At 39.1% G+C, this 21745-nt stretch overlaps 1 protein-coding gene across 1 annotated transcript in view; it reads right to left on the bottom strand.

Annotated features, from left to right (window-relative positions):
* Positions 1 to 1087: 1087 nt before the first annotated feature.
* SUSD4 (sushi domain containing 4) overlaps positions 1088 to 21745 on the bottom strand; it is a 32191-nt gene continuing 11533 nt past the window's right edge. The window contains exons 4-8 of the mRNA XM_027911446.1: positions 20740 to 20928; positions 6029 to 6220; positions 5402 to 5546; positions 3363 to 3745; positions 1088 to 2187 (exon numbers count right to left, since the gene is read on the bottom strand). Coding sequence (XP_027767247.1) covers positions 2159 to 2187; positions 3363 to 3745; positions 5402 to 5546; positions 6029 to 6220; positions 20740 to 20928 — 938 coding nt within the window. The 3' untranslated portion in view covers positions 1088 to 2158. The remainder of the gene's footprint in view (positions 2188 to 3362; positions 3746 to 5401; positions 5547 to 6028; positions 6221 to 20739; positions 20929 to 21745) is intronic.

Here is a 21745-nt window from a genome sequence, read left to right as displayed (position 1 = left end):
AACTGATTGTAGGTTTGAGACGTGCTTCAGTTCAAGGTTGGTATCACAGCACTCCTGTCTTATTTGCTGGAGTGACAATCCTAAACATCAGTTGGTCGTGCAAACACCTCTGGAAAGCATGGGGCCTAAAAAGAAAGGGGTAGCTAAAAAAGTACTAAGACCTGACAAATGTGTCTCTGGGATCAATCTGAAGATGCAGTTGAGAAAATTCAGCAGAAAAATTTGCAAATCTTGTGCAAGCAGGAATGGAGGATAATGTGGAGTACATCTTATCTTTCAATACCAATTACTATGTTCTCATCCATCTTACCACAGAATAATTGGCATTATTCTAATAATTGCTTCTGCACCATACAGTTTTTTTGTCTCCTTCTGCTTCTTGCAGTCATATGCAATTGCTGACAGGTTACTAAGAAACACTCTCTGGAATGGTTGCAGCACATCTATAAATCTACGAGCCTGACTCATGAGTGGGGCCACTAGATGTTACCACAATACAAATAAATCATTAAACATTCATGAAAAATAACAGAGCAACTTGTAGTGATCCTCTATTTAGGGCAATAGAGATACTATTAATTTACTTTGTACATAAAATCAAAACTCAGTCTTATTTTTCCCTTTGGTTCGGATCAGCCCAGCCCACATGATGGCAATCTCTGTCATTAACACACGGCAAGTTACTCCTTCAAACACCACCAGTTCAATGTATGTTTCATTCGCTCAAGACCAAAAATAAGACGAGAAAATCTGCTTGGATTTCAGTGCATGAAACAGCCAAGAATTCTCCTGAAAAAGAAGGAATAGCCTGTAGCACCACAAAGGTGAACCATGCAGGCTTTGGCACAATGCTTGGCACAGCACGCAGAGGAGAGAAAAGCCACGTTGCACCTACAGAAGCTGTGCCCCTGCTGCACCCATTTCGTGTGCTCTGCTTAACCAAAACCACTTTCTCCATTTGCAGCTGGATAAGGGATATAAGTGAAAATGCACCAGAGCAGGTGTTTCGCTGCCTTCTCTGCCTTCAGGTAGGAGCTGGTAAAAGAAGTGAGGAAGGGAAAAGGAGGCCAATGTCACAACAGTCCAATAAGTCAAAAGAACCGAAACTGAATTTTATTTTTTTTTTTTTTTAAGTATTCTACAATAATGGCTCAGAACACTACCACAAAGTATAGGGACAAGGCAGTGCTCTGGGCTATGACTGTAGATTACTCCAGTGTGTGTATATATATATATTTATAAATGTATATATATATATTTAAGAGCTTAAAAAAGGTTAATGCAGGATGGTTCAACATTTCTTAAGCACATAGCTCATATTTTTAACATCTTCTAGATCTCTCTTTTTATAGCAGGATTTATCAAATGCAATGTAATCACAGAAGTCTTGCATAAATACAAATATTGATACTTTACCTTGAATATTGTCTATGATATAAATTCTGCCTTATCTTTAAAAAAAATCTCCAGATCATTGTGTGACCTGGGAGTCTTTCCTTTTCTTTCTCTTTAAGAGTTTTTAAATATATATATATATTTTTATATATAATTGCTATCATACATCAAAGTATATATGAATCCCATCATTTCTGTTATATTTTCTGCAGACACGGTCTGAACCAAAATCACCAACAACTAAATCAAAAGCTTCCTGGTTATCATAGGAAAGCCAAAGAGGATCCTTCCTCTTTTTTGTGTGTGTTTCAGTACTGGTATTTTTTTAAAACTTGAAAGGATTCTTCATAAACTAGAGGTCCATTCATCATTTAAAGCAGTCTTTATAAGCAAATTTACATATTTTGACATGCTTTTGTGAGGCAGTTAGTATCAAAATCCAATAGCATTTCTTACAGAACCATATGACTTTCTGCAATGCAGATATACATTTTATTTCTAAAAAGCCACAGTTCTTTTTCTACATCTGCTCTCATCAAATCCCCAGGATTCATTCATAAAACTGCTGCCGTTCCAAATGCTGATGCTGTTATCCCTGCTGTGGATTAAGACATACTCCCAATCTCGTAACATCATCACATGGAAGATTGATAAGTAGGAAAATACCCTCCCAAATCCACAGATAAGTCTTTTCTGTCTCTAAATCCTCATGATTTCTTGTCACCCAAGAGTGCAATGCGATGAAGACACAACTCGGTGCAGGCTAAGGGTCTTCTTCCATCAAAGGAATCTCTAGGGGAAACAAAGAAATAGCAATGACTGTAATTTCCCTTTATGCTTTTGCAGGGTATTACTGTCAGCAATTCTACAAAACCAGAAATGGACATTGCAAATATCTGAACAAGACATGAGGTACTGCCAATTCTAGACTGCTCATGCTCTGACACCTATATGAAAATTAGCTTACTTAAACTACCCAGATTTCCTCAAACAAGTTAGGCCCACAAAAACCTAAATGCAAACATCCTTGCTACTACAATAATCACTGAAACAGTATTCAGAGTAGGCAGGGACTACTTTTACTGACATTATCATAATTACTTCCTCTCCTAACTGTCCTCTTCCCCTTCTGATATCACTAAAATTAATCTAATCCCTACGAAGCAGGAAGACTTCCTCCACCCAGGTCTTCACCCACACTGAATTTAGGATGCTGGGCTTCAGCTCAGTGACTTGTGGAAAGATATGAGCTTCTCTTTCTCCAAGGAAATCTATCTAATTTCCTCAACAGTCTGAGCAGCACACCATCAGAACTCAGTGAAATGGTATCAGTGCATGCCCATGTTCGATTTAAATGCAGACAGTAACACATGGCAAGCTCCCTCCTCACACATGGTCCTGTGGGTACATTCCCCTTATGCTGTGAGTTCCACGTCCATGACGTAATGCCCTCGTGTCTCAGATGGAAGGAACCCTGTGCTCAGTGCACAGACACAGGGAGTTTGATAATAAAGGCAGCTAATTTTGACCCAGTATGAAAACATGATTTATTTTCTCTTTCAAGGAGAAAAACCTGTTCTTTGCTGTCAAAGCCACGGCGTGTGAGAGATTTGTGAGTATAGGAGTTGAGGAGAAGATGAACAGATCAGCACAGGCAAGATGATGGTTGGGTTTGCTGCTGAACACAGGTGCTTCCTGACATCCCTGTTGATGAGACTGGGGTCTGGACAGAAACCTTCTGGCCTGGGATTCAAATCACATGCACTAGAGCTAGCAAGGACATACCACAGACACAAAGCCCTATGACCTCGGAGTTGTATGATTTTAAAAAAATGTCCAAATTAAGAGGTGAACAAAAGCATGGAGAAAGTGTGAGCAAGTCAGCTAGGTGAATTCCTTCTCTTCCAGCACAAACAAATGATGTCTCCTGTTTATGGACTCACCTATTGCACCTACTCAAGACTCACCATCGGTAATATCGATCCGCTGACTCATGGATGCAGCCTCCCCGTCAGTGCTACGGGACAAGTCAGTTCGATCTGAATCGGGAAGCGCTGCCGCTTGGCACGTCAGGGATGGATATAAACTTTGGAGCAGTTCAGAGGAACCCGACCTACTGTCACAGGTCTCAAATTCGCTAGGCAGCATGTCTGTAATCCTGGGGCCAGGGTAAGCGGGAGGATTCTGTTCTTCTGTCTGCAAAACATGCCCCTGGTCTGTGGTGGCTGAGTATCCGGGTGCCAGAGCATTCAAACCACTGCTTACAGCTTCATCGTAGGAGGGCAGCATGACAGGAATGCCATCCACCACCACGAAGTCAGGGTCACCCATGGAGCCCTCCTGGTTGCCTCTACGTCAAACACAGATGAGTTATCACAGAGAGAAGGAGCATGTCAGAAGCACCTCGGAACAAATGCTGTACTTCTGTAAACACAGCGCTTTCTAGTCGTGCAAAATGAAGTTACAGGGTCATTAACATTTACATAAATGTTTGCCTCACGGGTTTGCAAAACTCTGTTCAGATTGACAGGTGAAATCTGTTACAAGCGGAAAAATGAAACTAGTAATGTGAAGGACAATTTCAAGAAGGGAGGAAAACAGGTGCTTGGAAGAGATAAGGAGCACAATTTGCTGTGCTGTGCACAGTAGATATCATGGATATAGGATCACAGATGTAGTTCACCAGCCAAAAGTGTCTGAACACCCTGGAAAGATATGTGCTAGAGCACAGAAGTGTTTCCATCCCATGTAAACAGGCACTGAGATAACTACTGCTGGATGACAGGGCTTTGGTGGCCAGATTTGTAGCCTCCCTCAGGTCTTCCTTTCAAAGGATGGAGGCTTCCTTTCCTTAACCAGTATTAAGCTGTATTCTTTTTTAAGTAAAACATTTCTATTAATTGGGAAGGTCTGTTAAACTCTGAAGTATCTGTTTAGTAGCCAGTTAAATCACAGTATAGTCCTGGCAGGAGGGAATTGGTCCCAGGTACCTCTAAGTCATGAAAATATCTGAAGAGGACAGAACAGAAAGCCTTTCCATAAGCTCTGTAAGTACAGTCTATAGACCTATCCAATAGTGCAGCCCATCACCCCAAAGATCTTCCTTGTGATATAGGTGTATGCACAGGTATTTGTATATTGCTCCCTATACATTAATACTTCTATGTATATAAATTTACACACTGCTTATACAACCTGCATATATCTAACATTAAGAACACAAAGTCCTTTCTGCTGCGTTAGCATGGGGACATATTTACTGACATACAGCTTTTTCAGTTCTCACATCTGCTTGTGGTAAAATAAAAACATGAGGAAAAGCAAGCATAGGAGAGAAGTCAAGGTCCACAGCGATCTGAACAGACTGAAAATGAGAAACACGTCCAACCCCCAATATAGTTCTAGCTTTGCCTAAAACTCAGCATGTCCGCCTTTGTTTTTCCAGATGTAAGGCAGTAATACCTACCTGTCTCATGAGGAGTACTATGTGAATCAATGACCAATGCTCATATAGCTGCATGGTATTTTATGGAAATAAAGGAAGATGCAGGAGATATTTATGAATCATGATGAAAATAATACTAATGAAGGTAAAGCAAACTTTTAATATAAATTTGTCCATAGAGAAAAAAGAAATGCTTTCTTAAAACTTACATTACTAAGTCTACAGTAGTTAAAAAATTAATTCCCCCAGCACCTGAAAATGAGTATTTAAAAATATTGTCAGCTATTTTTACATGCAGAAGCAGCAATTCTCAGTAGCAGAGCTGTAATTACTCTGAAAGTGAACCTGGCAAACTTTGCCTTTTATCTTAGTTGCAGAAAGGACTACTGTAGGTTTTTGGGGGTGTCCTTCCACACCAGTGATTCAGAGGCTTCTGCTCAGAGCAGAAGAAAGTATCTGCAAGGCTTGTGAGCTTCTCCATCTCTTCAGCAAAGAGTACTGAATATGAAAACTGAATCAAGGCCATCAATCTTCAAAAATAAAAAAGAAAACAGTACAAACCGTGGAAGGAAATGTGTCTTAAATTTGGTCTGGAACATCCTGGCTAAAATAACCAGTAGCAGTACTAATAAAACGCTGGTAGCAGTAAACGCCACTATTTTCCATGTAGTCAGGAGGGTCTCCTGTGTATTTGGCCAGGTTTGTTCTGTAACAAAAAGACAGTACAAGAGTTGTGCTTGATTATTACCATTGTTATTTTGTATGAATACTACAGCAATACTCAGAAGTGCCAGGTAGCACAAGACATTTTTTATATGCATGTTGTAAAAACACACATAAACCCAATGCCATATACCAAAAGCGACCTTAACATTAAGCTGTCACAGGGGCTGTATCTATCTTGCTTTTTCTCCTTGACTGTTTTTTAATACATGCAGTAATGACCTTAGCTTACATACATATAAAGATATCCAGATGCTTTAAAAATACACCTGAAGAGGTAATACTCAAAATGGTTCAGGATCATTCAGCATCTTGGAAATGTGTTACATTTAACAGCGCCTTAAAATCAACGTTCATCACTTAACCATGAAATAGACGAAGTTCACCAGGTGTTACAGACCTATAAGTTCGCTCCAAAAAGGAGGACTCTAAGAAGATTGGATTGTAAGACTATAAATCCCTTACCTGTTTTGGCACAGTATACTTGGTAGGAAGGGAACCACTCTCCGTACTGGCAGGTGATGTACTTGTAGTCGTTGGTGAGGGTGTAACCAGGATCACAGTAAAACTCCACCACTGTCCCATGGTTGTAACGCTCGCAAGGCCGCGGGTGGCAGATGTAGTCTCCATGACTCACCATTGGAGGTAGTGGACAAACTTAGGCAAACAAATAAAGAGAAAAGGAGGAAAACATTACCAAAATGTCTTTAATTTGATTAATTAAAGACAGTAACCCACTGCTGGGTAAGCTTCAGTGTGTCAAAATGCACTGGGCGCACTTCAGGCTCCCTTTAGGCTCCCTGAAGTTTTGGGTTTGTCTCAGTGGTACCAGACAACTGCCCAGGGAGTCCCGGTGTCCATCTGCACTAGCAGATGGATGCACATGCCTCCTGCATAGCAACACATGTCAGGGGGTCACTTTTGGCTCTCACTGACACCAGCAAGCTTTGATGTCACCTGCTTGTTTAAAGGCCTGAGAGATGGGATCTGGTAAGCTTCCAGTCCTCTGTGGGAAGAGGAAGGAGAGAGGAAGACAAAAGGGGGCACATACCCATCAGATGGCTACATGGGGTTGGAGGGAGACAATCAAAATAAGGAGAATCACTTTCCTTATAAGGCATCTCAAATTCATCTGTAACATCCTATTTTTTGTTTCATTAACATAATTAAATGGTTATATGCACTAATTAAATTACTAAACACTAACTGTTAAAAATAAGTTTGCCATCAGCAGCGTCGCAAGAGATGCTCAAGCACCTAGTGTTGCTTAAGCATAGACAGTCTGTATCACTGTAATGTTATTAAGCTGGGCTTAAACTCTACTGGTGGTATTTGTGTTTTGTTATTTCTGAACAGCTCCACTGATCTCAGTGGGACCACTGCTGGAGTGAGGTCCTAAATAAAACAGAGATTGAGCCTGTGTTAATTAAGTACAGTGGTTTACTTAAGGTTAGGTAAATAAGAGGGAATTGCAATATAAACATGTGGGACTTTTATTGCAGGCCCCAAAAAGAAAACCAGTGTAATCTCACATGCTCAGGCTGATGGACTCAATGCAGAGCTGAAGGAGCACTCTAGAAAACAGCAGTGGGGAGAGCAGCTCACAAGCAGTATTTTTATAAGAGAGGAAACTTTTCCAAGCTGTAAGTGTTGGTTGATTACTGTTTTCTTAAGTGCTTCTAAAACAGAGGAAAAAAACCTTACAAAGCGTAATGATGTTTCAAATGGCTACATACTGACCCAAAAGGGGCTTAAATTACTGGATGGCTTGTTTTATTTCCCTTCAGGGGCAGTAGCTGACTGGCTCAGTGCCCCATCTACAGGCTGCCCCTTCACTTCATGCCTCCCTCATGCAGGCAAGACCTACTGCATTGATTTAAATAATGAAAATGACATCTCTTGGAAGAAGAATCTTCCCAGAAATTACGATTTAGCTGCTTCTCTCTGTGAATCTTGTTACATGAATAATGCATTTCATAAAAAAATACACAAGATATTAAATGAATCTTCAAGAGAGGTTGATTACAATGTGCAGCAATGTCTATTCCCCATCCCCTGGAGACATGATTTTGTTTGCATTTTCACTGGCAAGGCTTAATAATAACTTGAAATCAGAGCAAGTAATTCACATAAAAATTCTCATCCTCAATGCTCTGCATACTTTCCAAAGTCTCTGGGCCCGCAAGAAAGAGGAGTACTTTACTGGGAAGTCAACTCAAGACTGAAAACAATTTCCTTACGTCTAGGACAAGGGTGTCAGACTGAAATAGTAGGAAAGCACCTTTTTTCTGGATCATTCATCTATTAAAGAAGAAAGTGATCAGTAAAATCCATGATTCTGGACTACCATAAGGAAACCTGGTATATTTTTATTACCTACACTTAGGGCATAAGAACAAAGGAAGACAGCAATTCAAGTTTCTTTGCTATTGAACTTTGCCAAGCTACAGCCATGTTCAAGAGATGAGTACACACCCAGTACCTTTCTAGCAATGAGCAAGTAGAGCACACTTTATCACAAAGAGCAACACTCAGGGAAACTAATTTTTCCCTCCAGCAATGTACCTGCTACATCATCCCTAACCTCTTAATATCACTGAGAGCCAAAACAGTCTTCTAAATCAAAAATCCCTCAAAGCCGGTGTCCCAGCAATGTGGATCAGCTCAGGAATGACACATCTCCAAGCAGATTAAAAGTAATACACTGGGGAGACAACCCAGATGTGGAGCTGTCAGTCTGTTTGCAAATGGAGATGTATTTTTTAAAACCCCAAAACAAGAGCATCACTCTTTGTGTAGGATACTTCCTTGGTACTAAAAAGGAGTGGCACCTCTTCCACTGAACATCCACATTTCAAGGGAAATGCTCGTACATTGGTGATACCTAGAGACTCCAGCAGAAGCTTTTTTATGGCACTGCTGAGCATTAGTCATGAACTGGAGTCGAGGTTTAAGCAGTCATACCTGCCAACAGCTCCAGCATTAAACACTTGCAACCTGCAGATGCAATGGAACAGAAGAGGTTTGAAAATGAGGGCTTTGAGCTCAGTTTGAACAGTGCTTCATTATTATGTCAATTGGACTGTCAAGAGTCAGGGTTCCAACTCCCTCAGGGTATCCCTCACCACCTCCTGTGAACAACAGGAGTATGTTCATCCAGTTTCCGGATCCCTTAAAATTTCCATGGGCAAACTAGACCCCATGTAAAATCTGTAATGCTCAGGCTCAAAGCCTCTTTTTCCAAATCAAGTCAAATGAGATACATCTGAAATAACCCAAAACAAACTGGCTTTAAGCTCTGGGCAGTTAGTTGTGCACTGAGTCCTTTTCTCAGCTCACTCCATTCCATTGGCCATCCAGACCCAAGATCCTTAAAAGGTGGACAGTGGAACAACAGCCAGCAAGTGTTTAGTTTTGATCATAGAAAAGAAAGATTATGAAATTCTGGAGGGCCACTGAATACTCTTGGCTCCCAATGACAGAAGATTTTTAGTGCAGAGCTAGTCAGTTTACAGGGTCAGATCTCTTTTTTATGATGAATGCCAGTGTATGATATGGGTTAACAGATTAAAGGAATGTGCTGGACCAAATATGGAGGAAGACTCAGGTGGCAAACCTAATACCTCTGAAGTTTTCTAGGGAAGTTAAAATTCTAGCACTCCCAGGGATGAACACTAATTGTATTTGGAAATTACAGGCCATGGACTTCAGGCAAATGCATCAAACTCTCAGAATGAAAATAGCCACAAACTGATTAAAATAAAAGTGTATCTGACAAGTACATTTTCACTGTCAAAGCAAACAGCAGTATGGACAACAGATAATCACAGAAACAAGGGAATTCTATGTCAGGAAGTTCTCATAGCTTAAAAAAGTAGCCCTATGTGCTCTTCTTAAACATGGCATTAAATCTTTACTACCAATAGCTTTCAGTGTCTTCACTTTATAAGGCTTTTGAGACTTCAGTGCACTAATTACAACACCCAGCATGGATGATCCAGTAGTATCTTCTGATGACCAACTTTATAAGACCAGATGTCTGTGTCCCTAACTTTGGATGTTGCCAGAAAGATTGACATAATTCAGACTGTGTTTGCTGGTGGTTCTGCTGCAGGTGATCCCAGACCTCCAGATCTGTTGTAGAGTAATTGACCACAGACTGTAAGGGGATTTACAAGAACTTTTACAACAAGCTCAGCTTTCTCAGCTGAGAAGTTGAATCGTTCATCAAAAAGAAAGAGCAATTGTGTTTATACGGCAAACAGATCCCTTGCTGGATGTTCAAAAGTCCTGTTACTCAAGTAAGTTGAAGGGAAGAATTCCTGATTTGATTTGGTGGACTTCCCTGCCTGCTCTTAGGAGCTGCTAGAGCTGAGGGCTCTCCTATGAGATCCTCTGTGGGCCTTCTGCTCTGACTGATTTTTTAGATGGGTTAGAACCATCAGGAAGAGCTTAAAACCTGGGAAGTCCAGCCTTGCTTCACGAACAGTGTGGCATACTGGCTTGGAGCAGAGGTAGAAGCTGGTCTGCCCCATGGCATGTCCCCTCCATCACAGCCTCTGCAGGGCAAAAGCCACATCCCTTGGACCAGGGGAACACTGAGGGTGGCACAGGCTGTGGGTGCTTACTGCCCGGGCACTGGAGAAATAAGTGGCATTCACCCAGTGATTTTTCCTACCCACTATGGTCAAGAAGCTTTTTAAACTCCACAGCACAAAAGATGCTGCAGTTATTCTGAAATGTTGACACTGAAACTGCAGGAGGGAGGGAAGATTTTTTGGCATCAGCACATCGATGGCACAGAATAAAGACATCATATGAGTTTTTAAAAGCCCCTGGGGGAGAGACCACAGTGGAGTACCAGATACTCATAGTGCTCAAAATGTTGTCAATCAGTTCAATGGCAAGTTGGTTTAGTCTTTGGTCAAAGAAGACAAGTGGTAAATTATTCAGGTTTTGCCTAGCTTTTGTATGTGAGCCAAAAAATAAAAGCAAGAATGTCTTGAAATACAGGTCACTTACTCATAAACAAAAGGAGTAAGAATAAGCAAGAAGCTTATTTTCTACTTTTTTTTTTTTTTTGTAGTATGTGTTTTTTCCTCTAGCTACTAGATCACCTTTCATATAGAACATTAGTTGCTTGGTTAGCTGGGTTAGTAGAAAACCCAGTGCAAGACCAGCTCTTTCTGTCTGACACAGGGGTGGACAGGATTAGAGATATTTGCACCTAATAAAAAATAACACTTCTACCAAACACATTGTGAATGTCTGCTAATTATGAAAAGAGTGAGAACAGATTAAGATGAAAATTCCTGATGAGAAAGACACAGATAAAAACTTGCCAGTTCCTGCCAGTGTGTGGGGAAAATGCTGGTATTATCTTGCTCAGATAGTAATCTGAGAACGGGACACACTGTCTGGTTTGCTCACAAACTGGAAGAGAACAAGAGCTTCTCCTGACTCTCATTTGTCATTCTTGTACATATCTGGACACTAATTATCACCAGAAATCTGGTCACTGTCATCTGGCTACTGCTTTCCAACTAATGTTTAATTCAAGCTGTCATTTCCTCCATGAGACCACAGCTGGTGGCCTGGTTCCCCACCTGAAGCTTTACTGGCTGGCTTCTGGGGCCTAAGGAAGGATCCTTTTCCATATCCTGCCTTCTTGCAAACACATGCTTGCAGGTGCAGGATCTGAAATTTTGTTTGTTTGTTTTTACAGGAATATAGAAGATTATGTTTCTTTCTTTTCCTGTTTTTTTATGAATACTGTATGAATAAAACTTGGTTCCCTGGTTACTTCAGTGTCATCAGCCTTCAGACCTTCAGAGTAAAATAAATAATCAACCGAGAAGCCATTATCTCATATACCTCAAGAATTCCTGTCCAGTTTATCCGACAGACCTGGCCATTTTCACAGGTATTATCAACACATGAATCACACCTGCACAGCACAGTATAGAGCCCCAGTTTCAAGCTCCTTGTCCTCTCGCATAGACAGAACACCACATTATAAGGCAGTCTGTATGGAGGGCAATATAACACCTTTCTGTTACGTTCAGTTGGTGGAACACAAGTGTTAGTCTCACAAATGAAAATATTTCTTAACAGTTACGAGTTTGTAGAAAACAACAAAAAAACAAACAAAAGAATTAAATCAGTGGTGTTCAAAAAACAGAGTAGCTGTTCGTTGTGGATTTTTAAACCTAAAAGACACTGCGCTGTTTGGAGAATTTACTGATTTATTAGGCAAAAAGGTCTCAGTACAAAAACTGGTAGATAAAAATTGGTATTTCTAGAGAAATATCAAATATTTGATATTTGATATCAATGGGGAATGGGGAGTGGATGGCCAACAGAAAAAGGAAGCAAAGAAAATTACTTCTGCACTTTGAATATTAAAACAAAAAAAAAAAAAAGAATTTTTCTCTTCTATACTTAGACTTCAATTTATACGAATGTACAAAAAGAAAAGTATTTTAATTCTCAAATTGCAAAACAAAAATTCTCATTAAATTGTCCAGTATTTTAAGTAAGGTGGAAGAAAAAATTTTGGACTCAACTGTTCATATCCAATTGAAAGCTTGAAGAAGAAATTTAGAGGTTTGCAAAAGGAAGCAGCAAATCCAGTTGCTTTAAAATAAGTCCTGTCAAAACATCTCATTCTAGAACAGCTGCTTAATGAGACTTTATTTTTAATGGCACTCTTTGGGAATGTAAGCAGAACATGAAGCATTACCAGAGTAACTTTTCATTTATCATGAACATCACATTAACAATATCCTAATAATACATTTCTGTAACAAATGCTGCCAGTATTGTGATGGGAGACTTTGTTCATCTTATAGCTGTACTAGAACAAAGTTGGAGGCCCCTGAATGTGTGTTTTGAAAGTGGAGATATGCTTTGAGGAACTTTTCTGATTATTCATTCCCATAGCAAAACAACAGCACAAAGAGTAATGACAGAATGGAAAGTTTAGTGGAAACAACTAAGGGAGCACTCATATATAAAGTAACTCCTATTAAGCCTGACAGTAGACATGACTTAAAGTAATGAAGACAGAAGACGCTTACTTAGAACTCTGAAGTTGTCAGCAAATTTATTTCTTGCAAGCCTACAGCAAGAATGATTAAAAATAATGTATTCTTAGCCAATAGTATCCAAATTCATTTCAATCTTAGTCTTTCTCAATATTTAACCCTCACAATGCCACTTACATGTTTTCTTCTGAAAAGACACCTAACAGGTAAGCAATTTCTTTTTGACCATTCAGCAAGATGTTCCAGCAGTCAGGAATGTACCCCAGGTCTCCAGGCTGCTTGATGTACCAGACAGTCATTCCTGGGCAATTCTGTACCAGCTACAACAGTGAGTTCAGCCTTTCAATGTGCACACAGTGAGAACTTTTCACCTTCTACAAAGTGCAAAATGAATTGAACAATTAAGTTTTTAATGAAAAACTGCTTCTCTGGTCTAGCTTTGACAAACACCATCTTGCTGAGAATTGCTATCATTGAAACCAGCTGTAAGAGCCTAAATGAAACAGTCTAAAAGTAGTTTCAAACATATTTGAATAATAATTTAACATTAGTTGATTCCTAAATGGAAACAGGAGGTGATTTGCAATCACTTATTGTACACAGAACTTCCTTGTTACTGGAGTTGCAAATTACAGAGCACATTTTTGTTGCAGTTCCAGTTAGCTGAGCTCCTACAGGAGCATCACGCCAAATTCACCCTCATCCTCAATAAATCTGCCATTCCCAGCACAGTAACCTGTGTAACACTGACATCAATGCAAAACTCTTTAGTTTCAAATGGATTTCACAACAGATACAGGATGAAACACAACCCAAGTGATCTTTTTCCTATAAATTATACGTTCAACAGTGCCAGTTTCATTTAATCTACAAAAACTTGACTACGAGTTTGCAGTTAGAGCTAGGACTTCTTTTAGCAATTGGCCCATAATTTTAATTCCAGAAATATTTAGACTCATTATTCACCTATGAGTGCTTGGAGTTCTGTGGTCTCATTTATAGCAGATTGTTTTAGCTTTCTTCATCACTTGCTTCTAGTTTTGTTTCCTCCTTTTCTCATGAGTGGTTGACTTTATGATCAGTAATGATCTTTTTAGGACTTTGAGAAGCAGATGCTGGGGACTACACAGACATTTTTCAGGAAGAAATTAGAGAAGTCCAAAATAAGTCAAGGCTTGAGTGTTTGACAGACATCACAGGATAACCTCAGGTCTGGAAAAGGTCAAAGTGCTTAGAAGTAGAATGGAGAGGGAGGAGAGAGAGAGCGAGCTGTCAGAAAGTTGGCTAAGGAAACCAGACAGATAAAGACATCTGTCAGGGATATCCAAAGAAGCCAGTGCTCACTGTGAGCTGGACATATCAGTTCTTTTACGTTACTTTAATCCCTCTTCTTTGAACTGCTTTTTCTTCTTTGTTTATAAGCAGGAATCCCTTCAGCTTGATGGAGAGAAAGAATGCTGAAATAGGCAAACTTGTATTCCAGGTCTTGGCTGAAAGCTGATGAAAACAAGTTGTACCACCTGGAATAAGGAAAAGCACAAGGTCCCATTCCCAGCAGGTGATCTTAGCACTGTAATTTCATAAACCAGCTTACAAGACTAGGAAGACATGGAAGAGTATCAGTTTCTCTGATTTATGTTTAGTTCTCAAGTGCCTGCCTACACTGATTGGTGAAACTGCCACCCTTTAAATATTGGTTTTTATCTCTGGAGAGAACAAACCTACACAGCGAGTAGACTTCCTAATGCACAAAGTTCAAAGCTACAGTTCCCTCCATTCGTGGAAGATGTTCTGTGATTGCCAAATTTAATGACCATGTCCATAAAGCACAGATACACTTGATTTCAAGGTAGACAATGTAGTGTTCCTTTCCAAGGAGTCTTACCAGACACAGTTAAAGATCAATATTATAAAACAACCCTCAGGGAGAAATTTTGTATGCTTTCCCCCACCTAATCTGCTGCATATTTAAAGCACCATGGAGAAAACACTACACATATCTGGCAGCTAATGTGGAACTTCAGGGCAGAAATTATGGCTCCATAAAAAAGTTGGGATGTCTGGCTGATTCTGGAAATGCTAAGGAGTTTCTGAAAGGTAAGAGGTGATAGAGCAGGTGTAAAACAATGATTTACGGTGACAATCCTGTGCATCAGGCAGAAAAAGAAGACATAAAAGAAACAGATTACAAGATGTTGTTCTGTTGCTTTCTAGAAAAACTATGAACAGTGGAGAAGGCATCTATATCAATCCCTGCCAAGATAAAAGAAGATTTCTGCAATGCAAAAAAGCAGCAGTCACTTAGAAATATAATGCTATTTATCTTCAAACAGCGTCTTCCACTTGGAGACTGTTCTCTAAACCCCCTATTCCTCATAACAAGAGCTGCAAAAAGCCCACTTTGTGCATCCATTCGTCTCAAATTGTGGTCTGGTTTTCATTGTGTTTCACTTTGCAGTACACCTGCTGGAATTAGGACACTGGACATTTGCTAAGCAGCAAGTCCACAGAAGAACATGATTTTTCTGGTAATATTTCATGTCTCTGTGCTCCTTCTGAGTTCAGTTCTTTTGCACACCTTTTCAACTGTGGGTAAAAGCGTGCAGATGAAGTTCAGCCTTTTCCAAGAGCACAAAAATCCAGATATTCCAAGTCAAAGTGCTCAACTTCCATATTGGATATGTATAATTTCTGCACTCCTGGGTGACAAATGAATTAACTTTCTACAGTGCAGAAACATGTAGAATTACTGAACACCTTTTTTCTAAAGAAAACTATCTTTTAAAACTTCATCACACTTGCTTTCTATGACTTAAGCACCCCCAGGGTGCAGCACTATCAACATGGTTTATCCTCTGGGTATCAGGCTAAAAGTGTCACTGACAGAACGGTGCTGCCCTGGTAAAAGTGCTTAGAAATATTGTTGTCTGCTGCTATTTGAGCATTTACTGCTGGTTGTAGTTCCTGAGTTACAACAAGTATTGCCGTAGGCAGTGAATATATTCTGAAACACCACTGTAGTCAGAGCTATTAAAAACAAGGCTATCAATACATCTTATGTTAACATTAGCTCAGTTAACATGGATGACCTCCTTGGCACTTGAGCAATATTTAACTTGTTCTCCCTCCTGCCTTTCAAACTGAGTAGTCGTACACATAAAACAGAATCCTGGTATCTATCTCACCTAATTTCTTAATACCACAGTGTTTCATAACTTGCTTGTATTGCTGCCCTCTGCTCCCTTTACAGGACTTTTATCTGTTGGAGATCTGCTGCATCAACATTATCTTCCCTGAGGATACACATCAGTCTGTCATGTTGGAATTTATCTAAAACCTTCTCAATGTCAACCAAGAAACACAGAGAGAAATCCATTCGTACCAATGTACAATATCTCAAGCTTAGGTTTGCTTACTTTATTCTGTCTCCTGAACATAACTGATTACAGGATGACTTCTATCTTTCTTTCTTCAGTGTGCTGATTTCTTTTCCATCAAGAATTTAAAAGAATTTAAGGGCCTAGTTTATCAAACATATAGCTCGGTGTCAGTCACTGTTTATGGCATTAACAATTGTTAAAATGAAGATTTTTTTTTTTAAGCTTTCCTTCAAAGTGTCCTGTGTGTAATTGGTTACAAAGTTTCAGCTACTTTGTTTTGAACTATTTCATCAGCAGTATCACCCTCCTCTTTTATGCTCTTTACTTTCTAGGTTCTAAGTCAGAATTATCAGCGCCTCTCTATGAGTGTCTGTCCACAAGTTTATGAGAAGTAAAATTTTAAAGCTCTGTTCTGTATTCTTACCTCTTTTTCCAGAACATTTTTTTTATTTGTATCATACTTTGTTGGGTTTGATTTTCACAAGACTAACCCCCTTTTATTCTCCAGAAATTTCCTCATGCTCCAGGTAGAGGGGCTTTGGGTTCCCTTGAACTTTTTCTCACTTTGTAGTGCAATTTTCTTAATTCCTTCCTTCTCCTATCTTTCTTCCACGGTTTCTAATAGTTTTCAGGATCCTTTCTGTAATTTATGGTTGCTTAGCATTACATGTTTTCCTCTCCCCTCACAATGAGGTAATTTTATATTCCAAAGTTCTGTAATGCCTTGAGTTTTCTTCTCTGTTTTTACTCTCTTCTATTCATTGAATCTTCCCTTTGAAGTCTATTCCTCATGTTTTTTTCATTTAATTTTGAATCTACCTACAAAAATTTGAAATATTTTCTATTTTACATTCTTTCAAGTTTAACCTCAGCTAGAGAATCTGTTGGTCCCAGCACATAGAATGAAGTTATGATATTGCAACATATTTGATTTCCCGCAGGACCAGCTTATCTGCTCAGCTGGGATGATGCTGAAACAAGACATTCCAGACAGTAGGATCATGTCCATTCTTTGCAAATTGAATCAACCTGTTTTCCCTTTTAAGTACAAAGCAGGGAATTCCCAATGCTGCTATCCATACACCTTCTTTATTTTCTAGCATTATAATCAAATTCTTCCAGCATTTCATCTATTTGCCTGCTTCCCACCCAGTTTTTTATAAGAACTGTTCCTTACATCTTCTTGGAAGTCTTCCAAAGGGCATGAAAAATTAAAATACAGAGTCCAGATGGCAAAGTGTGTAATCATATGCAGATCACGTTCTCAAAGTACTCAGGGCCAAGGGTTTTTTGTTTGTTTGTTTGTTTGTTTTTTAATTTCTCTAAATCTCATGTAATATCTTTATTCACCTTAAAGTATCATATTAAAATCACCTCCTAGTTTTAGACATTTCATTTGACCAAGTTCCATGCAGGTATGTTTTTAAGTGTTTGCTCTCCTCCAATGCTTTTGGAAGTCATTTGATTTATTTTACAATTTGTGTTTATACCGCATGTGGTATTCTTCAATTCCATTAATTTTGCACCCATGTTTTGCATATCAGATTTTACAGAAGGCAATAACTAACTTACATCAATTTGTCCAGATGGATGATTAGCCCCAAATTGGTAATTTCAAAATCATATAAATAAAGAAAAACCCCAAACCATTTTCCTTAGATTTTTATAATTCTTGGAAGCGTCAACTGATTTTCAATACAAAAGAAAGTTTTAAAAGTTTCTGCATAATTACGGAATTCCACTAGAAAGAGAGGAAATTAAGAAAGTTAAAGAAGTAGAAAATGCAGTGTTAAGATGCTTCATCTTATCCCCTAAATGACTGCAAAATTTTCTAGCACTGGTAAAACAGTACTGTTTCCTTTATTGTAATTCTCTGATCAGACAGCTGTTTCAACTGAAGTCTCCCAAATGACTCTGCTTGAGGCAGACACTCGAAAACCAATCCAAACGTTTTAAATCTGGCAAAGGTACAAGCGTTTAAAGGTACCAGCAAATACTTGGCAGTGTGAGCTGAAGGCATCCTTATTTGCCCGAGCCGTAACCGCTGCCCCAGTCAGATGCAAACAGCTGCTTCCGAGCAGCCAGAGCACAGCTCTGCACTGTTGGCTGCACTTTAGTACTGGGTGAAACAGTGTCTATGCACTGCTGTGACTAAAGCCACACTGATTTTATTGATCAGAAAAAAAAACTTCTTCCCTATCAGCAAAAATTAGCGTCTCACCACGGAGCTGGTGGAAGCTCCGTGCTCAGCAATATCGAGGATAAAGACTGGAAAGCATTACAAAGCCCGCTGTATGATAGGAGCTGAGTGGTCCCTGGTGCAGCCGTTCATTTAAATGGAGCTACAAACCCTTCATTCAGAATTTATTTAGCCTAACAAAGAGAGAAAAATTCACAAGACTGACATGCAGTATTTTTTTGAGACTACACACAAATTTAAGAAATCCCTTCCATAGAGAAATCAGGAAGAACATATATCTGAATGAGAAAGCTGTAAGCAGCACTGCTTACAGGAGAATAAAAGCTCTAAAATGGTTTGCAATAGCTTCCTAACAGTCATTTGCTTTTAATCATTATCATATTAAAATACTGAGTAGGAAATGTCATTACAATACACTTTTAACTGAATATGGAAAGAAATAAATGGAATTAATCTGTTATTTGCAGAGTTCCTCTGTGAAAAATACTGCTTGGTGAGATTACACTGCACACATAAAAGGAATGCTGAAAAATGAGCTTGACATTGGAATGCAAGGTGCAAAATAAAAAATATGCAGAGAAGGAGTTTGGTCCACTAATTAAGAGTAGTGGACTGTAACAAGATTCCCGGAGACTAGCACTCCTTCATAAATCACTTGAAAAAAACATCTCAAGTTGATTTACCCTATCTGGATTTAATTTTGAAATTCGCTACATACCTTCTGAAGCAGCCCTACAGAAGAATTCACAAAGGGTGTTGTCAGGGGTGACCTTTTAGTGATGCTGCTTTCTATTCTGCCCCAAAGCTGAGCAGAACCAGCTCTTCCAAGTGTTATGCTCTAGACTTTGGTCTCCCGTGGTTCACTCAACACATGCACTGACAGGATGCCAACAAGGAATCACCATGGAAAGTTTTGACATTTAAAGACAGCCATAAGAAAGGGATTAAAAGGGAGGCTGAATCAAAACCAAAACTCAGGAGGCATCCTAGAGGCCCAGCATCTGGCACACTATGATCCCCCTATCACAGATCATCATTGTTGAGCGGGGATGATTACTTCTGACATGTTATTTAAAATGCAGGACTTGTGAGGGCAGCAGTTCTTACCTCATGTTTTTAATTATCAAGAAAAAGAGCCTCTCATGACTTTATAATACAAGCAATAAACAATGAGGACATGAGTTTTCTTGGTATTTTGATAGGAGGTGTAATCCTCACCTGTATTAAGTGAGAGTAAGACAGAACTTTTTCTGCTTCATAACACTTGAGTTTCTGTATTTTAATACTCTTACTTTCCTAACTGAAGAACTGTTATTTTTATCAAATCAGTTGTATTCCTAGGATTAAGCCTAACAGGGCCCTTTTGATTTTTTAATGTATTTTCCATGCTATAAACAACAGAAGACAAGCCTTCCAAAAAAAGGCTTACATAGAGCTGATTGCGGATTAATCTTTCATGCTGTGTTAAATAAATTTAAAAAATCATCTTGTTTTGCCATTCCAAAATTGCAAAGGCATTTTCGTATTTTGGAACTTGAATTGTAAGTTAAAAATAAGGATCATTTAATTATTTTTGTGCAGTGTATCACTTTGTTGAAGCTTCTGGCAAATTTCTGCACTTCCAGAGTGCTTAGCATTTAGTTCAGTGACATAAGCATCACATATGAAATCCTATAATTGCTTTTAGCTAAATTCTACATATAGATAGCTTCCTACAGGCTTGAAATAGAACAAAAACATAGTCCTGTTAGGGGAACGAAATGCAAAGGATGTATTTGGAGTCTGATGACTCCCTAGGATGTTCCATTCAAAGATGTGGTATGAAGATGCAGGAGGGTAGTTCACGCAGTTTTGGTAATGTATGTCGATTTGCTGTCTCTGTTCTAAATGTATGGGATGCAAATATAAATGCACTACAATATCCTCCATTCCAGCACTGCAGGTTTAGTCACAGATTATTCCATTTGGCTTGATACAATTTACCTCTGTTTCACACTCAATGGTCTCTATGTTCTAATCAATAAATTAGCTCAGTCATTTTAGTTGCCAATCCTTCTTTAAGGTTAACTACTATGAGAGACAACAAATACTGAAGTGTGCAGCATTGTGTAGCCCTGAATAATGATTGCAGTTGGCACAGACCAAACTAAGAGTTTCTATGGAGTATTTTTTAGTTTATCATGGAAATATATCCATATGTACAGGAACTCTTACCATCTGCACAGGAATGTGAATTCCCTAACTTAACTTCTTCAGTATTTTGATAAGAAAGGCAGCAAAGAATTTACATTTTAAGGGCACAGTAATCATCATTGGGAGCTTTCCCTCTTGCACTTTGGACACTGAGAGAGCAAACATTAGTTAGGGAACACCAAGAGCTGATGGTGCCATGATGCACAGTAGGATGCAAGCAGGGAAAACCAGATGGGCTCTGCACAGCCAGTGGGAACATCACATGTAGTGGAACCGTGCTTAGAGCCCTGAGTTAAAATCATACACAGCATGCAGGTTTTGCAAAATGGAAACATAAACAAACAAGAAGAGATTTACCTTCCACATCAAGGCACCTAGGTGGGCTATCTGACCAGATAAGGTTATACATGCACTCAAGGATCTCTGCCCCTTCTAGTTTATATCCAGGAAAGCACTGGTAATACACCATTGTTCCTACAGGGAAGGAGGCCTCGAACTCAGAAATGTTAATGTAACTATGAGGAAGAACCAATGGCCTCAGGCAACCTGCAAATTAAGAAGAGGAAGGTTTCTTTTATTATGAAGTGCTTATCTCAGTCATCTTCACACATCTCAGTTACAACTTCTAAATCGAGGAGTGTGATATTTTTCATCTTCTCCACTATGAATGGCATGTCTGCATGATCTCCCTCAGATACATATGCCTCATTATCCTGTTTCAAACCCTTTTATTGCTGAGCCCACACACTTTGCTAGCGTGGGATTCACTCCCAGGAAAAACCAGGAAAGGTTTACTGAAACTGACAGTATTTTGTTTAACAAACATTCATCAGTTTTGCAGATGGCAATTTCTTTTTGAGGTAGGATCTTTAAAAAATAAAGATTGTCATTTATATAAACCATGAGTTTTATTCCTCCTCTAAAAGTGACAGACATGTAAACCATCTTAAATATTAAACTGCTCCTGTGACAAAGTGCACACGACTGTAAAAGATTTGCAAGCAGAATTAATGATTATGAAATTTCAGTTTGAGAAAGTGTATGACTTCCTAGGAGCTGTCCCATGATAAACACTGAACAAGGTCTCCAATTAGGTTATCAAAAAATTAAGGTACCTGTTATCACCAGAAATTGTAAACGTTGTCCGAATCGAGACTACATACCAGTTCTACTTCTGGAATTACTTCTGTAGGATTTGTATCACAGTTACTACTGAGCAATGGTGGTTAAATGATCACCAGCCACATTTGGGGCAAGGGAGAGCAGTGAATTTAATAGATGGCATGTCTTTTGAATGTGTCATTCCTCATGGCCTTAGAAATGACCCTCTGGGTAATACTTAACACTGTTGATTTTTTAATAT

Source organism: Empidonax traillii, unplaced genomic scaffold (genome assembly GCF_003031625.1).
Source record: "Empidonax traillii isolate 1590-97213 ecotype Southwest subspecies unplaced genomic scaffold, ASM303162v1 scaffold31:size1920502, whole genome shotgun sequence".
NCBI classification, from domain to species: Eukaryota; Metazoa; Chordata; class Aves; order Passeriformes; family Tyrannidae; genus Empidonax; species Empidonax traillii.
Note: the sequence above shows the minus strand (reverse complement) of the source record. Positions and strands in the feature narration are given on the sequence as shown.